General features: G+C 41.8%; 1 protein-coding gene across 1 annotated transcript in view; it reads right to left on the bottom strand.

Annotated features, from left to right (window-relative positions):
* MAN2A1 (mannosidase alpha class 2A member 1) overlaps positions 1–18,670 on the bottom strand; it is a 211,600-nt gene that overhangs the window by 161,659 nt on the left and 31,271 nt on the right. The window contains exons 2-3 of the mRNA XM_027545470.1: positions 10,084–10,341; positions 2,725–2,869 (exon numbers count right to left, since the gene is read on the bottom strand). Of these exons, the coding sequence (XP_027401271.1) occupies positions 2,725–2,869; positions 10,084–10,341 (403 nt within the window). The remainder of the gene's footprint in view (positions 1–2,724; positions 2,870–10,083; positions 10,342–18,670) is intronic.

The following is an 18,670-nucleotide window of genomic DNA, read 5'->3' on the forward strand; positions in this document are numbered from 1 at the left end:
AGGCCAAAGAGTAAGTCAGCTGTTCCATATTCCTTTGTTCATTAGCTTATTTAACTGATTCAGTCTGTACCATGTGCTGGTTACTGTTTGAGTATTAACAACCCAGTGGTTAAAAGACAAAGTTCAAGCCCTCATTGAGCTTACACTCCCGTAAGAAGACCAATAAAAAGTTTGTATCTGTGCTGATATGCAAGCATGAAGTGTGTGTGTGTGTACACAGTGTGAAAAAGTTGTGAAGGGGCATGGAGGCAAGTTAGTGAAGGCTTTACACATATTTAGCGAAGACTATATGCCAACTGTTGGGCTAGGCAATGAGGACAGCGTGTAACAAGAGACCCATGTTCTCTGCCGCTCTGCCGATCCAGGTAAACCAACAGGGAAGTACTCTGGTGCCACTTACTGCCTGTGTAACCTTGGCAAGTTGGTAACACCTTCATCATGAATAGTGGCACTAACCTTCCAAAGTTATTGTCAGCATTAGCTGTTTATAAAACATCTGGCACAATGCCTGGTAAACTACAAATTTTATTATTTCAGTTAAGAGCCCATGTTACAGAATAACAAGAAATGAGATCAGTGGAAATTGAGGATGGCAGAAAAGAGGAAAGGATAATAAAGGTCTCTAAAAAATAAAAAAGGAAGGAGAGTTGTGTTCACATGAGGAGGTCTTGTGAAACACACTGGTTAAGTGTATTTATAAACCTATAAGGAATTCCTTGGAACTCCTATTATGGATTTGGAATTATGGAAACATAATGGAATCACATCACAAACCCAATTAAGTGATAAGAATTAAACTAAGATTGGCAGGGAAAAGAAGAGGAGAGAACAATATAAATAATAAAACCAGCTTGGCCACTATCTCACTCAATGAAGGGATATTTCAGAGTAAATGAGATTTATAGAGGAAAAAAAAAAACCTGCCATCCTACGGTCTCAGATCCCGTACGTGAAGTGTGAGCACCTCACTTGAGTGAGTGAATCCAAATATAAATGAAGATAGTATGTCTTTCATATGTATCTCCTAAATGCAAATGTACTACTTAATCTGGTGCTCACGTGGGTAAATAAACAGCAAAATAAATTTCGATTAGGTATGATTTTCATCACCTTCTACATTTACTTTATAACTCAATCTCACTTACAATGCTGCTCCACCTACATGACCTCCATTTCATAGATAGACAAATAAACAAGCCCCAGGACAGCTGGAGGTCTGCTCACTCAGGCTGGCCCCGAATCTCGCTCGGCAGCCCTACATGGTGAAGGTTTTCTTGCATGCTCAGCCGCTCAGTCGTGTCTGACTTTTTGTGACCCTTGGTACTGTAGCCCGCCAGGCTCCTCTGTCCACGGGATTTTTCAGGCAAGAATACTGGAGTGGGTTGCCATTTCCTTCTCCAGGGGATCTTCCCAACTGAGGGATAGAACCTTTGTCTCCTGCATTGCAGGCAGATTCTTTACCTGCTGAGGTGACGACTTAAAACACATAAGAGGAAACATCAATGAGACAAATAGAGCTAGATGAAGACATTAAGACCAAAGACAAGGAAACCAAATCAGAAGCTGATGTGTAGTAACTGCTCATCACAAATTTTCAGAATATTGATTTCATATATATATAGTCCTTCTTCTCACACTAAATACTGAAGTACACTAGAGATTCGAACGCTTCAGCACCCAAGCTCTGTCTTGGAGACTATCTTTCACAGCTAAAAGCAGCATGCGTGGGCAAACACACACAGGCAGGGCTTCACCAAAGCATGCGTCCAGACGTAAAGCAACAAGCTCTACTGTCTGAGAAAGAAACACATAAAAATAAACTAGTGGAAAAGAATATGACAAAATCAAATGTTGAGAGCAAAAACATGCAAAGTAGTAAATGAATATGGTGCCTCTGATAGTAACAATGAAACTCAGAAAAATAAAAAACAGAAGCATAGGTAAGTCAGTCCTTCAAAAGTCTTTGGAAGTACATTCCAAAAAATCCTGCAACTTAATTCATGGGTCATTTACTCATTACCTGTGTCCTCACACTAATAAAGATAAACATTGAGTTACATTTCCCATTATCATTTTAGCAACTTTCCTTTACCTGGGGTGGAAAAATCTCTGGCCCCAGTAAATACCACAAGGTGTCACATGAACAAATATCAGCATTAATGGCAATGACAGCAGTTATTCTTGCACAGTGCAACATGCCTTGAACCTTTCACTCTATGAAGTGAACACTTTATCCTGTCTCTACCTGGGAAAAAACCTACTCTGGCCTAAAGTTGTCTAACACTGTTGGGGTTGGGACTCACACTCATGCATGCTTGAAACCAAGGCTCTTAACCACTTTATGCTGTTTCTATATTTTAAAGATACAAACCTTACCATGAGCATTCTGAATTTTCTAATGCAGAGTTTATGGACATGAAATAATTCTCTCACACAATATTTAAGAAGTAACTAAAATGAACTATCACTACCTTATATGCATGTAACTTTTCATCTCCCAAAGCTGAGACCTTCTTGTGTTTATTCCTATTTGATACTGCACAAGTATTATCCTTGAATGGCCCATAAATTGATAAAATGAGAACACTGTAACATACAAAATATGTTAAAAGTCAGAGAATAACATCCCCAAAATTTGAAAAGTAGGTTTACCTGATTCTCATTAAAATACTTTGGGCCTACAAGGACTTAATAACTTCCAGATTTTTGAAGTGCAGGTTTTACCTGGGTCATTATGGGAGTGAGGCACCACGAAGACTTGAAGGGGCTTAGTGTCCCATTCATCAGGCTTATAAGTGATGTCAAACCCTTGCTTCCAAACTCCACCATCGGGATTGTCAAAAGGAATTAGACTGTAAACATCCAACATCTACAATAGAAAGACAAAAGAAGTTAAGTTTAATCATGTATGCATGTGTGTTAGTAAGTCGTGTCCAGCTCTTTATGACCCCATGGACTGTAGTTTGGCAGGTTCCTCTGTCCATGGAATTCTCCAGGCAAGATTACTGGAGTGGGTTGCTGTTCCCTTCTCCAGTTAATCATGTATAACCATTATTAATTTAAACTTCATGTTGGGAATATTTGCTCAAAACTACTTGTTGCTGTACTCTGTATATATATTTTTAAAAAATGAAACTATTTCTGTAGACCTTAACTAAAGAGGTTAAGGCAGAACACATTTAACCATCATTCAGAGAGTTAAAATAAAGGTTAAAATTGTGCTCCATAATAAACCTGATAAATAACCCCGTTCATCTTTTGTTCCTAATATAAAATAACTTCATTCAATTCCTCTTCCCCTACTTTACTTCCAATACAATTTAATAGAAAAGGATGGGAACTGAAGAGCTAACAAAAAATTTCATTATGATCAAATATTTTTAGCATTTTCAAACAAAGTACTGAAAATTATTTTATAATTTGTCTTTATTTTATAACCAATCTCCTATATTTTAAATTCTATATCTGAATGGAAATGGATCTATAGATATTCTTTAATTTAGCTTATGTATGTTTACCTTTTTTATCCTAAAAATAAAACTATAACAGGGTTAGCTAGGTTTAAAATAATTTTTTTTTAATTGAGATTTAGCTTTTAAGTGTTCAAATGTTTGCTAAGTTCCAAAGTAATATTTCTTCTAAATAATAATCCATTTGGGGAAAAAAGAGAAAAAAATATTAATGTTTGCTAAGTTTGCTAAGTTCCAAAGTAGTATTTCTTCTAAATAATAATCCATTTGGGGAAAAAAGAGAAAAAAATATTACAAGAAAACAAAGTCAAACAAACCTAAAGACTTATTTTTCATACTCTCTGTGATACTAAGTATGACAAAGAACACAACCCTCCTTTGGTAAAATTTAAACTACTTGAGAAATTACATCCTAATTAATACATAAATTGGTTACAAAACAGTTTTTTAAGATAACAAGCAAATTATATGAAAGTGAACACAAAATATTTTAAGAAAATAACATACCTTTTACTTGGAAACTTACAATATAAATAAAATGTCCCAAAGATAAGAAGGGCTGTCTGTGAAGCAGCAGGAAGAGGAGACAGAACAGCTGCCGCTGGCCCTGCGGATCCTTCTCAGGCCCTGCAGCTCCCAGGACCCTGCTGCCTCGCTCTGCCTGAGCTCCATGACTGCTCTGCAACTGCTTTCTAGCCGGCCCAGATTTAGGACCACCCCTAAAAAGATTTTATTGTTTCCCTTTAAAGGTACTTAATTAAAACCTAAACACAGCCAAGCCTCAGAGAAACAGATATCCCTTCAAAGCCCAGGATCTTGATCCTATCTGAACCTGGCCACACACTAGCCGATGAGGCTGGAGCACAGAGCCAATCCCACTGTCCCCAGCTTCCGGCTTAACAAGCGGGCCACGGCCTCGAGAGCATATCATGCTCTCTGTCCCCAAGAGTCAGTGAAAGCTTCCACACTGAAGCAAGGCCAGAGCCAACTCCTCTTGTCCAACTTTAAAATATTCACTCCTTAGGGTCTGCACCAAGATCCAGTTTCCCATCCAAGGTACAACGTTAAAATAGCTCTCTGTCAATTTGTAGAACAGAATAAATGTGAGTGACACACTCAAAGTTTAAGAAAGGCAGAAGTCCTTTCTTACCTTAGTTCTCAACACCACTACCCTCTAAAAACAGTGCTACTGGAGGAAAAAATTGCACTGGCCAAAAAGTTTGTTCGAGTGTTTTCTAAGCTATTACAAAACATCCAAACAAACATTTTGGCAAACCAATATATTGCAAGCTAAATACATAATTTAAATTTCTCTAATACTGAAATCGGTAACCTCCAGTTCAAGACGGTGGAGCAGAAGATGCGCTAATCTTCTCCTGCCGAAGCACCAAAATCACAACTCGCTGCTGAACAACCACCGACAGGAGGACACTGGAGCCTGACAAAGAAGATACTCCGTGTCCAAAGATAAAGAAGACGAGCAAGATGTAGCAGGGGCACAAGCACGATAAAATCAAATCCCGTACCTATCGGGGTGAAAAGTGAAGTCGCTCAGTTGTATCCAAGTCTCTGTGACCCTATGGACTGTGTCTCACCAGGCTCCTCTGTCCATGGGATTCTCCAGGCAAGAATAACTGGAGTAGGTTGCCATTTCCTTCTCCAGGGGATCTTCCCAACCCAGGGATCGAATCTGGGTCTCCCGCATTGCAGGCAGACGCTTTACCATTTGAGCCACCGGGGAAGTTATCGGGGTAGGTGACCCACACACTGGAAAGCAACAACAGTGAAGACGTTTTCCCACTCTTGGGAAGGTTCAGAACCCCACGTCATGCTTCCCAGACTGGCGACCCAACAAAGGGACGGGAATCCCCAGGGTATCTGACCTTGAAGGCCAGCAGGATTTGATTACAAGACTTCCACAGGATTGGGGGAAACAAAGATTTCGGTCTTGGAGGACAAAAACAAAACCTTGCAGGCACCAGACTCAGAGGGAAGGAGCAGCGCCTCCACAGGAGCAGAGCCGCCCGCTCGTGCTGGAGGGCCTCCTGCGCAGGCGTGGGTCAGCACAGCCACAGGGGCCGGGGACTGCTAGCAGCTGTCTGGGAAGGTCCCCAATAACCCAATCACAGAGCCAGTAGACTCAAGGGCGGGCTGGCCTCAGGCCAAAAGACTACCAGGGCGGGAGTGCAAATCCAGCAGATAATTGGATTAAAGCTTTACTGAGAAAGGCACTGCCTACCAGAGCAAGACCCAGATTTTTCCACCACCAGTCCCTCCCATCAGGAAGCTTACACAAGGCTCTTAGCCTCCTCCATCAGAGGGCAGACAGAAGAAGCAAGAAGAACCACAATCCCACAGCGACTAAAACAAAATCACCATGAAAAAGCTGAAAGTTATGTCCCAGATGAAGGGACAAGACAAAAACCCCAGAAAAATAACTAAATGAAGTGGAAATAGGCAACCTTCCAGAAAAAGAATTCAGAATAATGATAGTGAATATAATTCAGGATCTCAGAAAAAGAATGGAGGCAAAGATTGAGAAGATGCAAATAGTGTATATCAAAGACCTACAGTGGACACGTTTTGGGTGGAGTCCAGGAGTTGGTGATGGACAGGGAGGCCTGGCGTGCTGCAATCCCTGGGGTCGCAAAGAGTAGGACACGACTGAGCGACTGAACTGAACTGAGAGACCCACAAGAACTAAAGAACAAACAGAGAAGAATAACTGGGGCAGAAGCACAGGTAAATGACCTGGAGGACAGAATGGTGGAAATCACTGCTGCAGAACAGAATACAGAAAAAAGAATGAAAGGAAATGAAGACAGCCTAAGAGACCTCTGGACAACATTTAATGCACCAAAGTTCACATTATAGGGATCCCAGAAGGAGGAGAGAGAAAGAAAGGGCCTGAGAAAATATTTGAAGAGATAATAGTTGAAAACTTCCCTAATATGGGAATCAACCAAGTCCAGGAAGCACAGAGAGTCCCAGGCAGGATAAACCCAAGGAAGAACTCAACAAGATACATAGTAATCAAACTGACAAAAATTAAAGACAGAAATAAAATATTAAAAGCAACAAGGGGAAAATGACAAATAACACACAAGGGAACTCTCATCAGGATACCAGCTGATTTCTCAACAGAAACTCTACAAGCCAGAAGGGAATGGCATGACATATTTACAGTGATGAAAGGGAAGAACCTACAATCAAGAATACTCTACCCAGCAAGACTCTCCCTCAGATTTAATGGAGAAATCAAAAGCATTCTAGACAAGCAAAGTTAAGAGAATTCAGCATCCTCAAATCAACTTTACAACAAATGCTAAAGGAACTTCTCTAGGCAGAAAACAAGAGAAGGAAAAGCCCTACCTACAGAAAATAAACCCAAAACAATTAAGAAAAAGGTAACAGGATCATGTGAGCAGGCATGCAAACTTGCTTCCGTTGTGTCCAACTCTGACCCTATAGACTGTGTCTCACCAGCTCCTCTGTCCAGGAGATTCTCCAGGCAAGAATACTGGAGTAGGTTGCCATGCTCTCCTCCAGGGGATTGTCCAACCCAGGGATCGAATTCTGGTCTACATATCAATAATTACCTTAAACGCAAATGGAGTAAATGCACCAACCAAGACATAGCCTGGCTTAGCAGATGAAATCATGTGTATGTATGTATTTTCACTTACCACATCACTCTGCTTGACCCCCTAAACTGCATATAATTATTTTATATTGTTAGATTAATCAAGTTCCCATTATACCTTACAATTGTAATCTATACAATTTTTTGTATAGATTTTATTTTTTGTCTGGCTATTGACGGTGAAAACTAATAAACATCTTTTACTATTGTGATGATGTAACTATTACTCACTTAATATCATTGTATCATGATTGGTCAACAGAAAATCATAGATAGAATTCTATATCACCAAAACTACCATTCAATAGAAAAACCTGTAATCACTTTTTGAAATCTAGATGCGTAGCAGAATTATTTTGGTATTTTTTAAAAAATACAAATGCCCAGGTATTGCTTTTTTGACAGAGGTCCAGATATGTTTCTAATGAGCAGTCATGTTTAAAAGCAACCAGACTGTATGAGAATCTTTTACTTTTATCTAGCTTGTTTCACTTTTTCTATTTCATATTCAGTGTTCCCATTTCATTTAGTTTATGTTTTCCAATTTCTCCATCGATTTTGGTTTTTTTTATGTTCTTTCTCAAGCCTTTATCAAGCATATTAAAAAAGCTTTTGTATACATATATATAAATAATATGTATATATTTTAGAAAACTTATGAATCTTTGTCTAACTAAAAAGTTTATGACCTTTTGATTCCACTTGTTTGACTTAGTATGAATAGAATTCTAGATTTCTAATTTTAAAAAATAGATATGCAATAAGCAACAAAGGTTTTCTGTATAACACAGGGAACTATAGTCAGTATCTTCTAATAACCTATAATGGAAAATAATTTCACAAATAACATATGTGTATAACTGAATCACACACACACACAAAAAGAACTCTACTTTCTGAAATTTAGTTATGTCTACCTTTTTGCCAGCTTTTCTAAATATCCTATGCACATCTAAAAACAATGTATGAAGTACAAAATATTAAATATATTTGTGTAGGACATGATTAATATAAATTAATTAAATCGCTGCAGATGGTGATTGCAGCCATGAAATTAAAAGACGCTTACTCCTTGGAAGGAAAGTTATGACCAACCTAGACAGCATATGAAAAAGGAGAGACATTACTTTGCCAACAAAGGTCCATCTAGTCAAGGCTATGGTTTTTCCAGTGGTCATGTATGGATGTGAGAGTTGGACTACAAAGAAAGCTGAGTGCTGAAGAAATGATGCTTTTGAACTGTGGTGTTGGAGACGACTCTTGAGAGTCCCTTGGACTGCAAGGAGATCCAACCAGTCCATCCTAAAGGAGATCAGTCCTGGGTATTCATCGGAAGGACTGATGTTGAAGCTGAAACTCCAATGCTTTGGCCACCTGATGCAAAGAACTGACTCATTTGAAAAAAACCCTCATTCTGGGAAAGATTGAAGACAGGAGGAGAAGGGGACGACAGAGGATGAGATGGCTGGATGGCATCACCGACTCAATGGACATGAGTTTGAGTAAACTCTGGGAGTTGATGATGGACATGGAGGCCTGGCGTGCTGCAGTCCATGAGGCTGCAAAGAGTTGGACACGACTAAGCAACTGAACTGAATTAAATATAAATCAATTATATTTAAATTATTAATGACATCATTCAAGATGCTCCTATTATTTTTTCTGCACTTGATATTCTCAGAGAAATGTTAATACATCTCATTATGATTCTATATTTTTCTTTTCCCTCATATTTCTTCTGGTTTCTCCTTTATATATCTTTGTTTCTTTATTATTAAGGTGTCTAATAATTTACATCATCTATCTTCTTTGTGAATCATCATTAAAAATATTCATCTTTATTTCATTAAAAAAAAAAAAAAGAATCCAGGGCAGAGGAAGGTCTCTGTAAATAAATGCCAAAGTGTAAAGAAAATAAAATCATACTACCCAGATAGGAAAAAATAAACAAATAAATAAATGAAAGATACAAGTTATTTGAAATCCAAAATATAATACCTCAAAATTAAAACCCAATAGTTACTACCTGAAAGTAGCCTTAAATATTACTGGGCAACAAACTAAAAATACTAGAAACAAAAATAGGATCAAGCTAAAAATTCATAAATAAACCCTTTATAAGAAAGGAAATCAATCAGAAAAATGAATAGCCTTATAGATCATAAAGAGAATGAGAATATCTCCTACTAAATGAAAATGGTAAAACTGATCGATCATGTTTAGGGAAATATATTTCAACTTCCTTTTAAATAACTGCACAGCTAATTTTTAAAATACAGCTCTGACTAAACCAAAAAAAAGGAAAATAGGTGAAATTAATTTTGATGATATATTTTAACCCAATATATTCAAAATATTACCATCCCAATATATAATTAAAATAAAATAAGCAAGATATTTTACATTCTTCTTTACACAATAAATCTTCAACACTTTGTGTGGATATCAGTGCATATCTCAACTCAGACTCGCCACACTTGGCGTGCTCCTTAACCACAGGTGGACAAAAACCTTCATCCTGGACAGTTCTAGAGCTCTTCCCTTCCCCTCTCACAGAGGCGTATTCAGTAAAGAGAAGCTGACATCACACTGTGTGAAACTTCTTATGTATAACAGATACACAGAAAGAGCAGGGCTTTTCTCGTATTCTCTAAAGGAAGGGGGAAAATATCTCTTTGCCAAGATTTAAACCTCTAAAGGTCTTCAACTGATATAGAAAATAAAACCTAAGAAGCACACAGAAAAGGCCATAGTCACATAGTATAAAAGAAAGAAAAACTAGGAGAAACATAGAATTACACAATTTTATCACTAAAAAGAACATCAATGATCATGTGACCAATTAAATGATTTTACAAAAATAGAAACTGTAATCCGAAGAATTTAGCAACTGTAAACAGGTACCAGATCAAACCTAAAAAGACAAAAGCAAATCACAGCCCAGTGATTCTTAACGAACGCATACATTACCTGCACCTCTGAACTCGGACTTCCACTTTGTGAAGCAAACAGACAGTCTGCAGGGTCAACTGTGAGGGACAAACGTTTCGATGGCAGAAGAGGAGAGCCAGCACCATGGCTGAAATTGCCTTTTGAGTTTTTCGTACCATCCTCCACAGATTCACTCAAATTGATGACTGAGTCTCTAATATTTGAGATGATTTCATTATTCTCAGCTAGCAAACGTTCCAAATGGTCTATTTTTTCTTGCAACATTGAAAGCTGACCCTATAATAAAAAAGAAAAAGACAGCTATATGAAACTCTAAGACAGCTTTACTGAGACAGACAGCATTTTTTTTGAAACTATGTGCCTGACCAAGACGGTAGCCACTCAGCCTCCACTCTTCTCTTTTACACGTGGGGTCAGTGGGAGCGTGAGCGGCTGGCAGGGTTAGACGCCCGAGTACAGCAGAAAACCTTCTCCGTGGCTGCAACCTTTGTTTAGTCATATTTTAAAATGTGCAAAACACAGACCAAGAAGACTGGGGCCTATATTTCCTATTACCCCAAACCCAGTCCTAAAAGACCTTCAGGTCTCTAAAATCACTAAGTGCAATACCATATTATATTCAGGTATGACATTTTAAATTGAGGTACAAATGAGTCCAGTTACTTAAAAGAACAAAAAAGTATGAACTTGAAAACGACCATTCCATTTCAGTCAGTAACACTAGTGAACAATCCTAAACAAGAACTACCATCAACAGAAAAATCTGGTCAACTCTTTTAATGAGCTGTATTGTGAAAAGCCTGGCGTGAACCTTCCTCCAGCAACTGCACTTAAGTCATTTAGACGGCTTCTACTCTACTGCGTACTTTTGTTTCTTTTAAGTTATCCTCACACGTAGAGGCTTGCCACCTCTAAACACAAACTTTCCTTTACGGAATAAGCCTTCAGCCTCTGATCTGCAGGAGGCTGCTATTTCTGTCACACATGTCTAAGTAAAGGGCTTTCTCTGGCAGTTCAGTCCGTCAAGAGCTCATGCAGTGCAGGAGACTGCCTGCAATGCGACAGACCAGGGTTCAATCCCAGGGTCGGGAGGGCTCCCAGGAGCAGGAAATGGCAACCCACTTCAGTCCCAATCTTCGTCTTGTTCACTCCGATACCCTGGGTCCCAGGACACAGTACTTCAATGCTTGTCACAGAGCTCTCTACACTTCTTCCATGCAACAAGAATGCTTGAGTGAACACCCTCTGCACAGGCGCAGTGCTACATGCCAGAAAGACAGACGAGCATTAGACATGGTTCCCCACATGGAGCAAACCAGGCCACACTGTGTTCGTGCCATAGCAACAGCCTGCCCCACGGCTGCAAAAAGGCCACGTTAAGGTGTAACAAAATAAACGTGTAGAAAGCAAAACAAATGTGGACGCCGAGAAACGAAATTCCTCTCACCAGTAAATAACAGAAAGACATAAAGGAGAAAAGAAAAAACATCTATATGTCCCAAAGTGAAGGACTAGTCAAACAATACAACTAACATAATGAATAGTTTTTAGTCAGTAAAAACTTAGAAATACAATTTTAAAAATTGAGAAACCATTTTCAGAAGATAAAGTGATGAAAACACAGTTTTAAAACTGTATGTATGACATGATTACTCGCCTTTTTAATAAAAGATACATATAGAAATAAATAAGCAGGGTGACAATATACAGCCTTGACGTACTCCTTTTCCTATTTGGAACCAGTCTGTTGTTCCATGACCAGTTCTAACTGTTGCTTCCTGACCTGCATACAGGTTTCTCAAGAGGCAAATCAGGTGGTCTGGTCTGTAGATGGTGACTGCAGCGATGAAATACAAAGACTCTTACTCCTTGGAAGGAAAGTTATGACCAACCTAGACAGCATATTAAAAAGCAGAGACATTACTTGGCCAACAAAGGTCTGTCTAGTCAAAGCCATAGTTTTTCCAGTAATCATGTATGGATGTGAGAGTTGGACTATAAAGAAAGCTGAGCACCAAAGAGTTGATGCTTTTGAACTGTGGTGTTGGAGAAGACCCTTGAGAGTCCCTTGGACTGCGAAGAGAGCCAATCAGTCCATTCTAAAGGAAATGAGACCTGAATGTTCATTGGAAGGACTGATGTTGAAGCTGAAACTCCAATACTTTGGCCACCTGATGCAAAGAGCTGACTCATTTGAAAAGACTCTGAGGTTGGGAAAGATTGAAGGCAGGAGGAGAAGGGGATGACAGAGGATGAGATGGCTGGATGGCATCACCAACTCCACAGACATGAGTTTAAGTGAATTCCAGGAGTTGATGATGGACAGGGAGGCCTGGTGTGCTGCAGTCCATGGGCTCGCAAAGAGTCAGACAAGATTGAGTGACTGAACTGAACTGACATACAGAAAGCTGTAATCAAGATGGTAAAACTGGTTACAGGTACTTATACTTTCTTTAGTCTCTTATGAGTGGTTGTGGATTTTATAATGGGAAGCCAAGAGAAAGAATAATTCTAGTCCCAGGTATTGGCCAGTTCAACAACAGGAGGGAAAAAAGATCAACAGAGTGCTATCTACCAAGAGAAGATCGCTTCAGCAAACTGTGTGAGAGCTCACAGAAGTCCGAAGGGACTAGGGGAAATGTTTCAGAATAAGAAAAAGGTAAACAAAAGGGGAAGCAATCCAGCAGGCAAGGACCTTCACAGGCAGGGCAGAGACAACGCTGGGGAGGAGTGTCCGGAGCTCTGCCTGCGGAGAGACGAGGAGCACGCGATGGCAGCAGAGCCCCCGCCCCTGAGAGGGGCCCACACGGCCTCCCCACGCAGACACACGCCAGGGCGGGCAGCAGGGCTGCTCCGCCGTGGCCGACCCTTGCGACCCCAAGCACTGTACCCGCCAGGCTCCTCCGCCCATGGGATTCCCCAGGAAGAACACTGCAGTGGGTTGCCATTTCCACCTTGAGGGGATCTTCCTGACCCAGGGACTGAACCCTGGTCTATCACGTTGCATGCAGTCTCTTGCACTGCCCGTGAGTTCTTTACGGACTGAGCCACCAGGGGAGCCCCTCTACTTAGACATATAGGACAGAAACAGCCCCCTACAGGTCAGAACTGTAGCCCTTTAAGGCAGGAGTCACCTCTAGGGTGGGGTGCCATGTCTCCACAAGGGAGAACTCAAGCCTGTTCATCAGGGGAGAGAGAAGCAGGAAGTGCAAGGTCTTAGCAAAGAACTCACCCTGCAGGACAAGCCCCACTTCTCCTAGTGAAAAGAGAGACTGACTATGGATCAATCCTTGACTAGAAACGGCAAAGCAAAGGAAACCTGGTGGACTGGTGCAGCACTAGGTCAGGGCCGAAGAGAAGCTAGCTGAACTGTGGAGGCTGCAGGTCAGCAGTTGAGCAACATTACAGAACAAATCTTTACACACACATCCATATTGGCTGACTGGTTCTCTGTGGAAAAGTCAAAGGCAATCCCTTGGCATAACCCAGAGTCCACCCAAGGAAGCGAAAAATATTTCAGAGCTAGGTAGATAGTTGTCTAATCTATATATTTTTTCCTAAATGCACCAACAAAGGTCTGTCTAGTCAAGGCTCTGGTTTTTCCAGTAGTCAGGTATGGATATGAGAGTTGAACTATAAAGAAAGCTTAGCACTGAAGAATTGATGCTTCTGAACTATGGTGTTAGAGAAGACTCTTGAGAGTCCCTTGGACTGCGAGGAGAGCCAACCAGTCCATCCTAAAGGAGATCAGTCCTGAATACTCATAGGAAGGACTGATGCTGAAGCTGAAATTTCAATACTTTGGCCACTTGATGTGAAGAATTGACTCATTGGAAAAGACCCTGATGCTGGGAAAGATGGAAGGCAGGAGGAGAAGGGGACGACAGAGGATGAGATGGTTGGATGGCATCACCGACTCAATGGACATGAGTTTGAGTGAACTCCGGGAGCTGGTGATGGAAGGGAGGCCTGGCGTGCTGTGGTCCATGGGGTCGCAGAGAGTCACACACGTCGGAGTGACTGAACTGAACTGAATGCACTGTCAAAGGCTGTGTCTGAAACAGGAGAAAATGTTTCTTCACTCATCATCACAATACCCCAGACTGAGGCTTTTTGAAATCACTTCTGATGAGTTCTGTTGAATATTTCCAGCACCAAAGACACAAGCCTACTTCAGTGATACTTAGAATTTCTACCACAGCAGGTAACAACAGTAAATCAAGTTCCTCTGATTCCGAGCAGAATTAGAACATGTTGATTTGTCTGGACTGCAGTAAAAGCTACACACCCATAAAATAAAACCTTAATCTATAACACCACCGTTCCAGAGCTTTTAAAGATGCCATGTGTTTTACCAGGCACTTATAATGTATAAATTAATTCATGGGTGCTATGTTTCTCCAGATCTTTCTGTACTTTCAGGAAAAGATAATTTTGGAGCCATACACATTGCAAAGTTACTTGCAGCTTAAAAGAACACACTGAAAAAGAGTTAATTCAGTTCTTTTGGGAATGTGCTCACTGTGGCCCCAGTCCCATAACCCATGGATGAGAGTACTATGCAAATTAACATTACAGGTGATCGGTGCTCCATGAAAAAGGATCCAGCAGGCACTTACGATGACTTTTAAGTTCACTGTAGCTTTAAAGATACAATGAGTGATCAGTACCTGGAACTCTGTGCTGAATAGTAAGTCCATAGAGAAAATCATGGCCTGGGGATACGTTAGCATAATGGTCTAGTGAGAATCATTTTTTAAACTATATTATGCGGTAGAATAAAGTCTTGCTCCAAACATCTAAAGTTCCTGAAATACACATACTTCCATAAGCAAAATCTGTATACATGTCAGCGAAGAGTGATATGACTTTAAAAAGATACACTTGCAGTCTGCATTAAAGTAACAGAAATCATAGATAATGTTTCAACTATGCTGACAAGTCAAAGAACACTGATAGTAATATTGAAAAAGACAATTTTCTGTAGGGCAAGAAAATCACTTGTGAGAAACCCACTTTATTCTTTGATTTGCTAATCAGTTCTAAAGGAAGGTCACAGTGTTGACTGCCACGGAGTGGGAAAGAAGGTCACGATACTTGATTTATTCTGGTTTTGGTGAAAGAGAATAACTGAGTAAATGGGGAAAAAATCACTGATAGCAAAGACTTTTGAGAGAAAATTTAGAGCCTACTACCAGCAAATCAGGATCGGTACTCATACTGTCCTGTGAACAGAGTCAATCTATACACATCTACCGCTACATTTAAACATTCATTATGCAATTACTTGCCCTGTATAAGACACTTGGTGTTGGGATTGGCGTAACTATGACCACTTGAGCATGGCTGTATCTGTACATCATTCTTCCTTCCTGTTACAAGTGAAAAGAGTATGTGCCCTCCTGTCTCTCTGCTTCAAAGGCCAACACTCCACTGGCGATCTCTACACCCACCTCTCAATGGCTCAAAGATGTTCTTTTTGGCTACATTCCCTCAACACTGCCTCATCAAATTCCCCTTCTAAAGGTAAGGCCTCCTCAATAGTATAACAGTCAGTTCAGGTCAGTTCAGTCGCTCAGTCATGTCCGACACTTTGCGACCCCATGAATCGCAACACGCCAGGCCTCCCTGTCCATCACCAATTCCCGGAGTTCACCTAAACTCATGTGCACCAAGTAAGTGATACCATCCAGCCATCTTATCCTCTGTCGTCCCCTTCTCCTCCTGCCCCCAATCCCTCCCAGTATCAGGGTCTTTTCCAATGAGTCAACTCTTCACATCAGGTGGCCAAAGTATTGGAGTTACAGCTTTACCATCAGTCCTTCCAATGAACACTCAGGACTGATCTCCTTTAGGACAGACTGGTTGGATCTCCTTGCAGTCCAAGGGACTCTCAAAAGTCTTCTCCAACACCACAGTTCAAAAGCATCAATTCTTCGGCACTCAGCTTTCTTTGTAGTCCAACTCTCACATCCATACAAGACTACTGGAAAAACCATAGCCTTGACTAGACGGACCTTTGTTGGCAAAGTAATATCTCTGCTTTTTAATATGCTGTCTAGGTTGGTCATAACTTTCCTTCCAAGGAGTACGCGTCTTTTAATTTCATGGCTGCAATCACCATCTGCAGTGATTTTGGAGCCCAAGAAAATAAAGTCTGTCACTGTTTCCATTGTTTCCCCATCTATTTGCCATGAAGTGATGGGACTGGATGCCATGATCTTTTTCTGAATGTTGAGTTTTAAGGCAGCTTATTCACTCACCTCTTTCACTTTCATCAAGAGGCTCTTTAGTTCCTCTTCACTTTCTGCCATAAGGGTGGTGTCATCTGCATATCTGAGGTTATTGATATTTCTCCCAACAATCTTGATTCCAGCTTGTGCTTCTTCCAGTCCAGCATTTCTTATGATGTCCTCTGCACAGAAGTTAAATAAGCAGGGTGACAATATACAGCCTTGACGTACTACTTTTCCTGTTTGGAACCAGTCTGTTGTTCCAAGTACAGTTCTAACTGTTGCTTCCTGACCTGCATATAGGTTTCTCAAGAGGCAGGTCAGGTGGTCTGGTATGCCCATCTCTTTTAGGATTTTCCACAGTTTATTGTGATCCACACAGTCAAAGGCTTTGGCATAGTCCGTAAAGCGAAATAGATGTTTTTCTGGAACTCTCTTGCTTTTTCCATGATCCAGCGGATGTTGGCAATTTGATCTCTGGTTCCTCTGCCTTTTCTAGAACCAGCTTGAACATCAGGAAGTTCACGGTTCACGTATTGCTGAAGCCTGGCTTGGAGAATTTTGAGCATTACTTTACTAGCGTGTGAGATGAGTGCAATTGTGTGGTAGTTTGAGCATTCTTTGGCATTGCCTTTCTTTGGGATTGGAATGAAAACTGACCTTTTCCAGTCCTGTGGCCACTGATGTGTTTTCCAAATTTGCTGGCATATTGAGTGTAGCACTTTCACAGCATCATCCTTCAGGATTTGAAATAGCTCAACTGGAATTCCATCACCTCCATTAGCTTTGTTCATCGTGATGCTTTCTAAGGTCCACTTGACTTCACATTCCAGGATGTCTGGCTCTAGGTGAGTGATTACACCATCGTGATTAAATTAGGTCAAAGAATATGAAATTACCATTCTCTTAAGCTGGAAATAGTCAAATGTCACCAGTTTCTCAGGGTTCAACTTAATACTACAATCCATCGAAAAAACAACCTCTGGTGTTTCCCTCAGCCCCGCCATTCCCTTCAAGGGCCTACCCATTACCAAAAACACCAGTCCGTGAGCCCCTGCAGAGCGAGGCCAAACAATAGTGAACGCTGGCGTTTGGAACACAGACAGGCTCATTAGGCTCAGGCCCTAAGAGCCCCAAGTTACTGAAAGTTTCAGCACAGCCCTCTTCTAGAAAGGTGCAGGAGGGATGCAGTTAGCTGATACAGACGTCATGTTGTCAGATCCTTTGTCCTAGAGGTCAGGTTATGGTCAGGTAACTGTGATCCTGTAATCTCTCTCTAAGGGATGTTTTTCTCTGTTCTCACAAGAAAGGGCGAGTCCGGTCCCGGCTAAGAGGAGGTGGTCTCAGCGGCAGCCCCCTCAGGGCCAGGGCCCAGACCCTGCCCCAGTCATCTGAGGAGCCCAAGTGGCCCGCAGGCTCTGCAGGCTCTGGGAGGGCGGGCCCAGGGGCCCAGGCTGCGTCCCTGCACAGGGCCGCTGCCAACGGGTGGCAGAGGTGCACAGGGGAGGGTCCCCGCCACCCCCAGGCCTGGGCTGTGGGGAGACGGGAGCCCTCGGAGGCCACCTGCCTGCTCCCGGGCCTCCAGCCTGGCGGCTACTCGGAGGCCAAAGAGCTGGGCGCCCCGAGGAGAAAGGGGGCTGCCTGTGACCTCTGACCTCACTCTCCACCCGAGGACCACCCTCTGCGCAGTGAGAGCACCGAGCTCACTCAAGGACTGCTGGCATGCAGGAGGGGCCCACCCGGACCGAAGGCAGAGCAGGACCTCGAAGGGCCAGCGACTCCTGCCTGCTCGGAGGCGGAGGGTAAGGGCACAGGGCAGTGGCTGTGCTACCGGCCGCCCCGGCTGCCCTCCGTTACAGGCCAAGCAGCCGCTTAAGGAACTCTCTAGATCCACAGGGTCAACCACGCCCTCCTAAGATGGAACACCTTTAATCAATCCAGTGGTAGTTTCTCATGGTACTTAAAAAAAACTGAAACACCTCACACTAGACTCAACAAGGACCTGCATATCTACCTCCCCACCGCGTTCTTTCTCTCCTCCAACTTCCGTTCAGTCCCTCAGTCCTGTCTGACTCTTTGCGACCCCATGAACCGCAGCACGCCAGGCCTCCCTGTCCATCACCAACTCCCAGAGTTTACTCAAACTCAAGTTCATTGAGTCAGTGATGCCATCCAACCATCTCATCCTCTGTCATCCCCTTCTCCTCCCGCCTTCAATCCTTCCCAGCATCAGGGTCTTTTCAGATGAGTCAGCTCTTTGCATCTGGTGGCCAAAGTACTGGAGTTTCAGCTTCAGCATCAGTCCTTCCAATGAACACCCAGGAGTGATTTCCTTTAGGATGGACTGGTTGGATCTCTTTGCAGTCCAAGGG

This window comes from Bos indicus x Bos taurus, chromosome 7 (genome assembly GCF_003369695.1).
Source record: "Bos indicus x Bos taurus breed Angus x Brahman F1 hybrid chromosome 7, Bos_hybrid_MaternalHap_v2.0, whole genome shotgun sequence".
NCBI classification, from domain to species: Eukaryota; Metazoa; Chordata; class Mammalia; order Artiodactyla; family Bovidae; genus Bos; species Bos indicus x Bos taurus.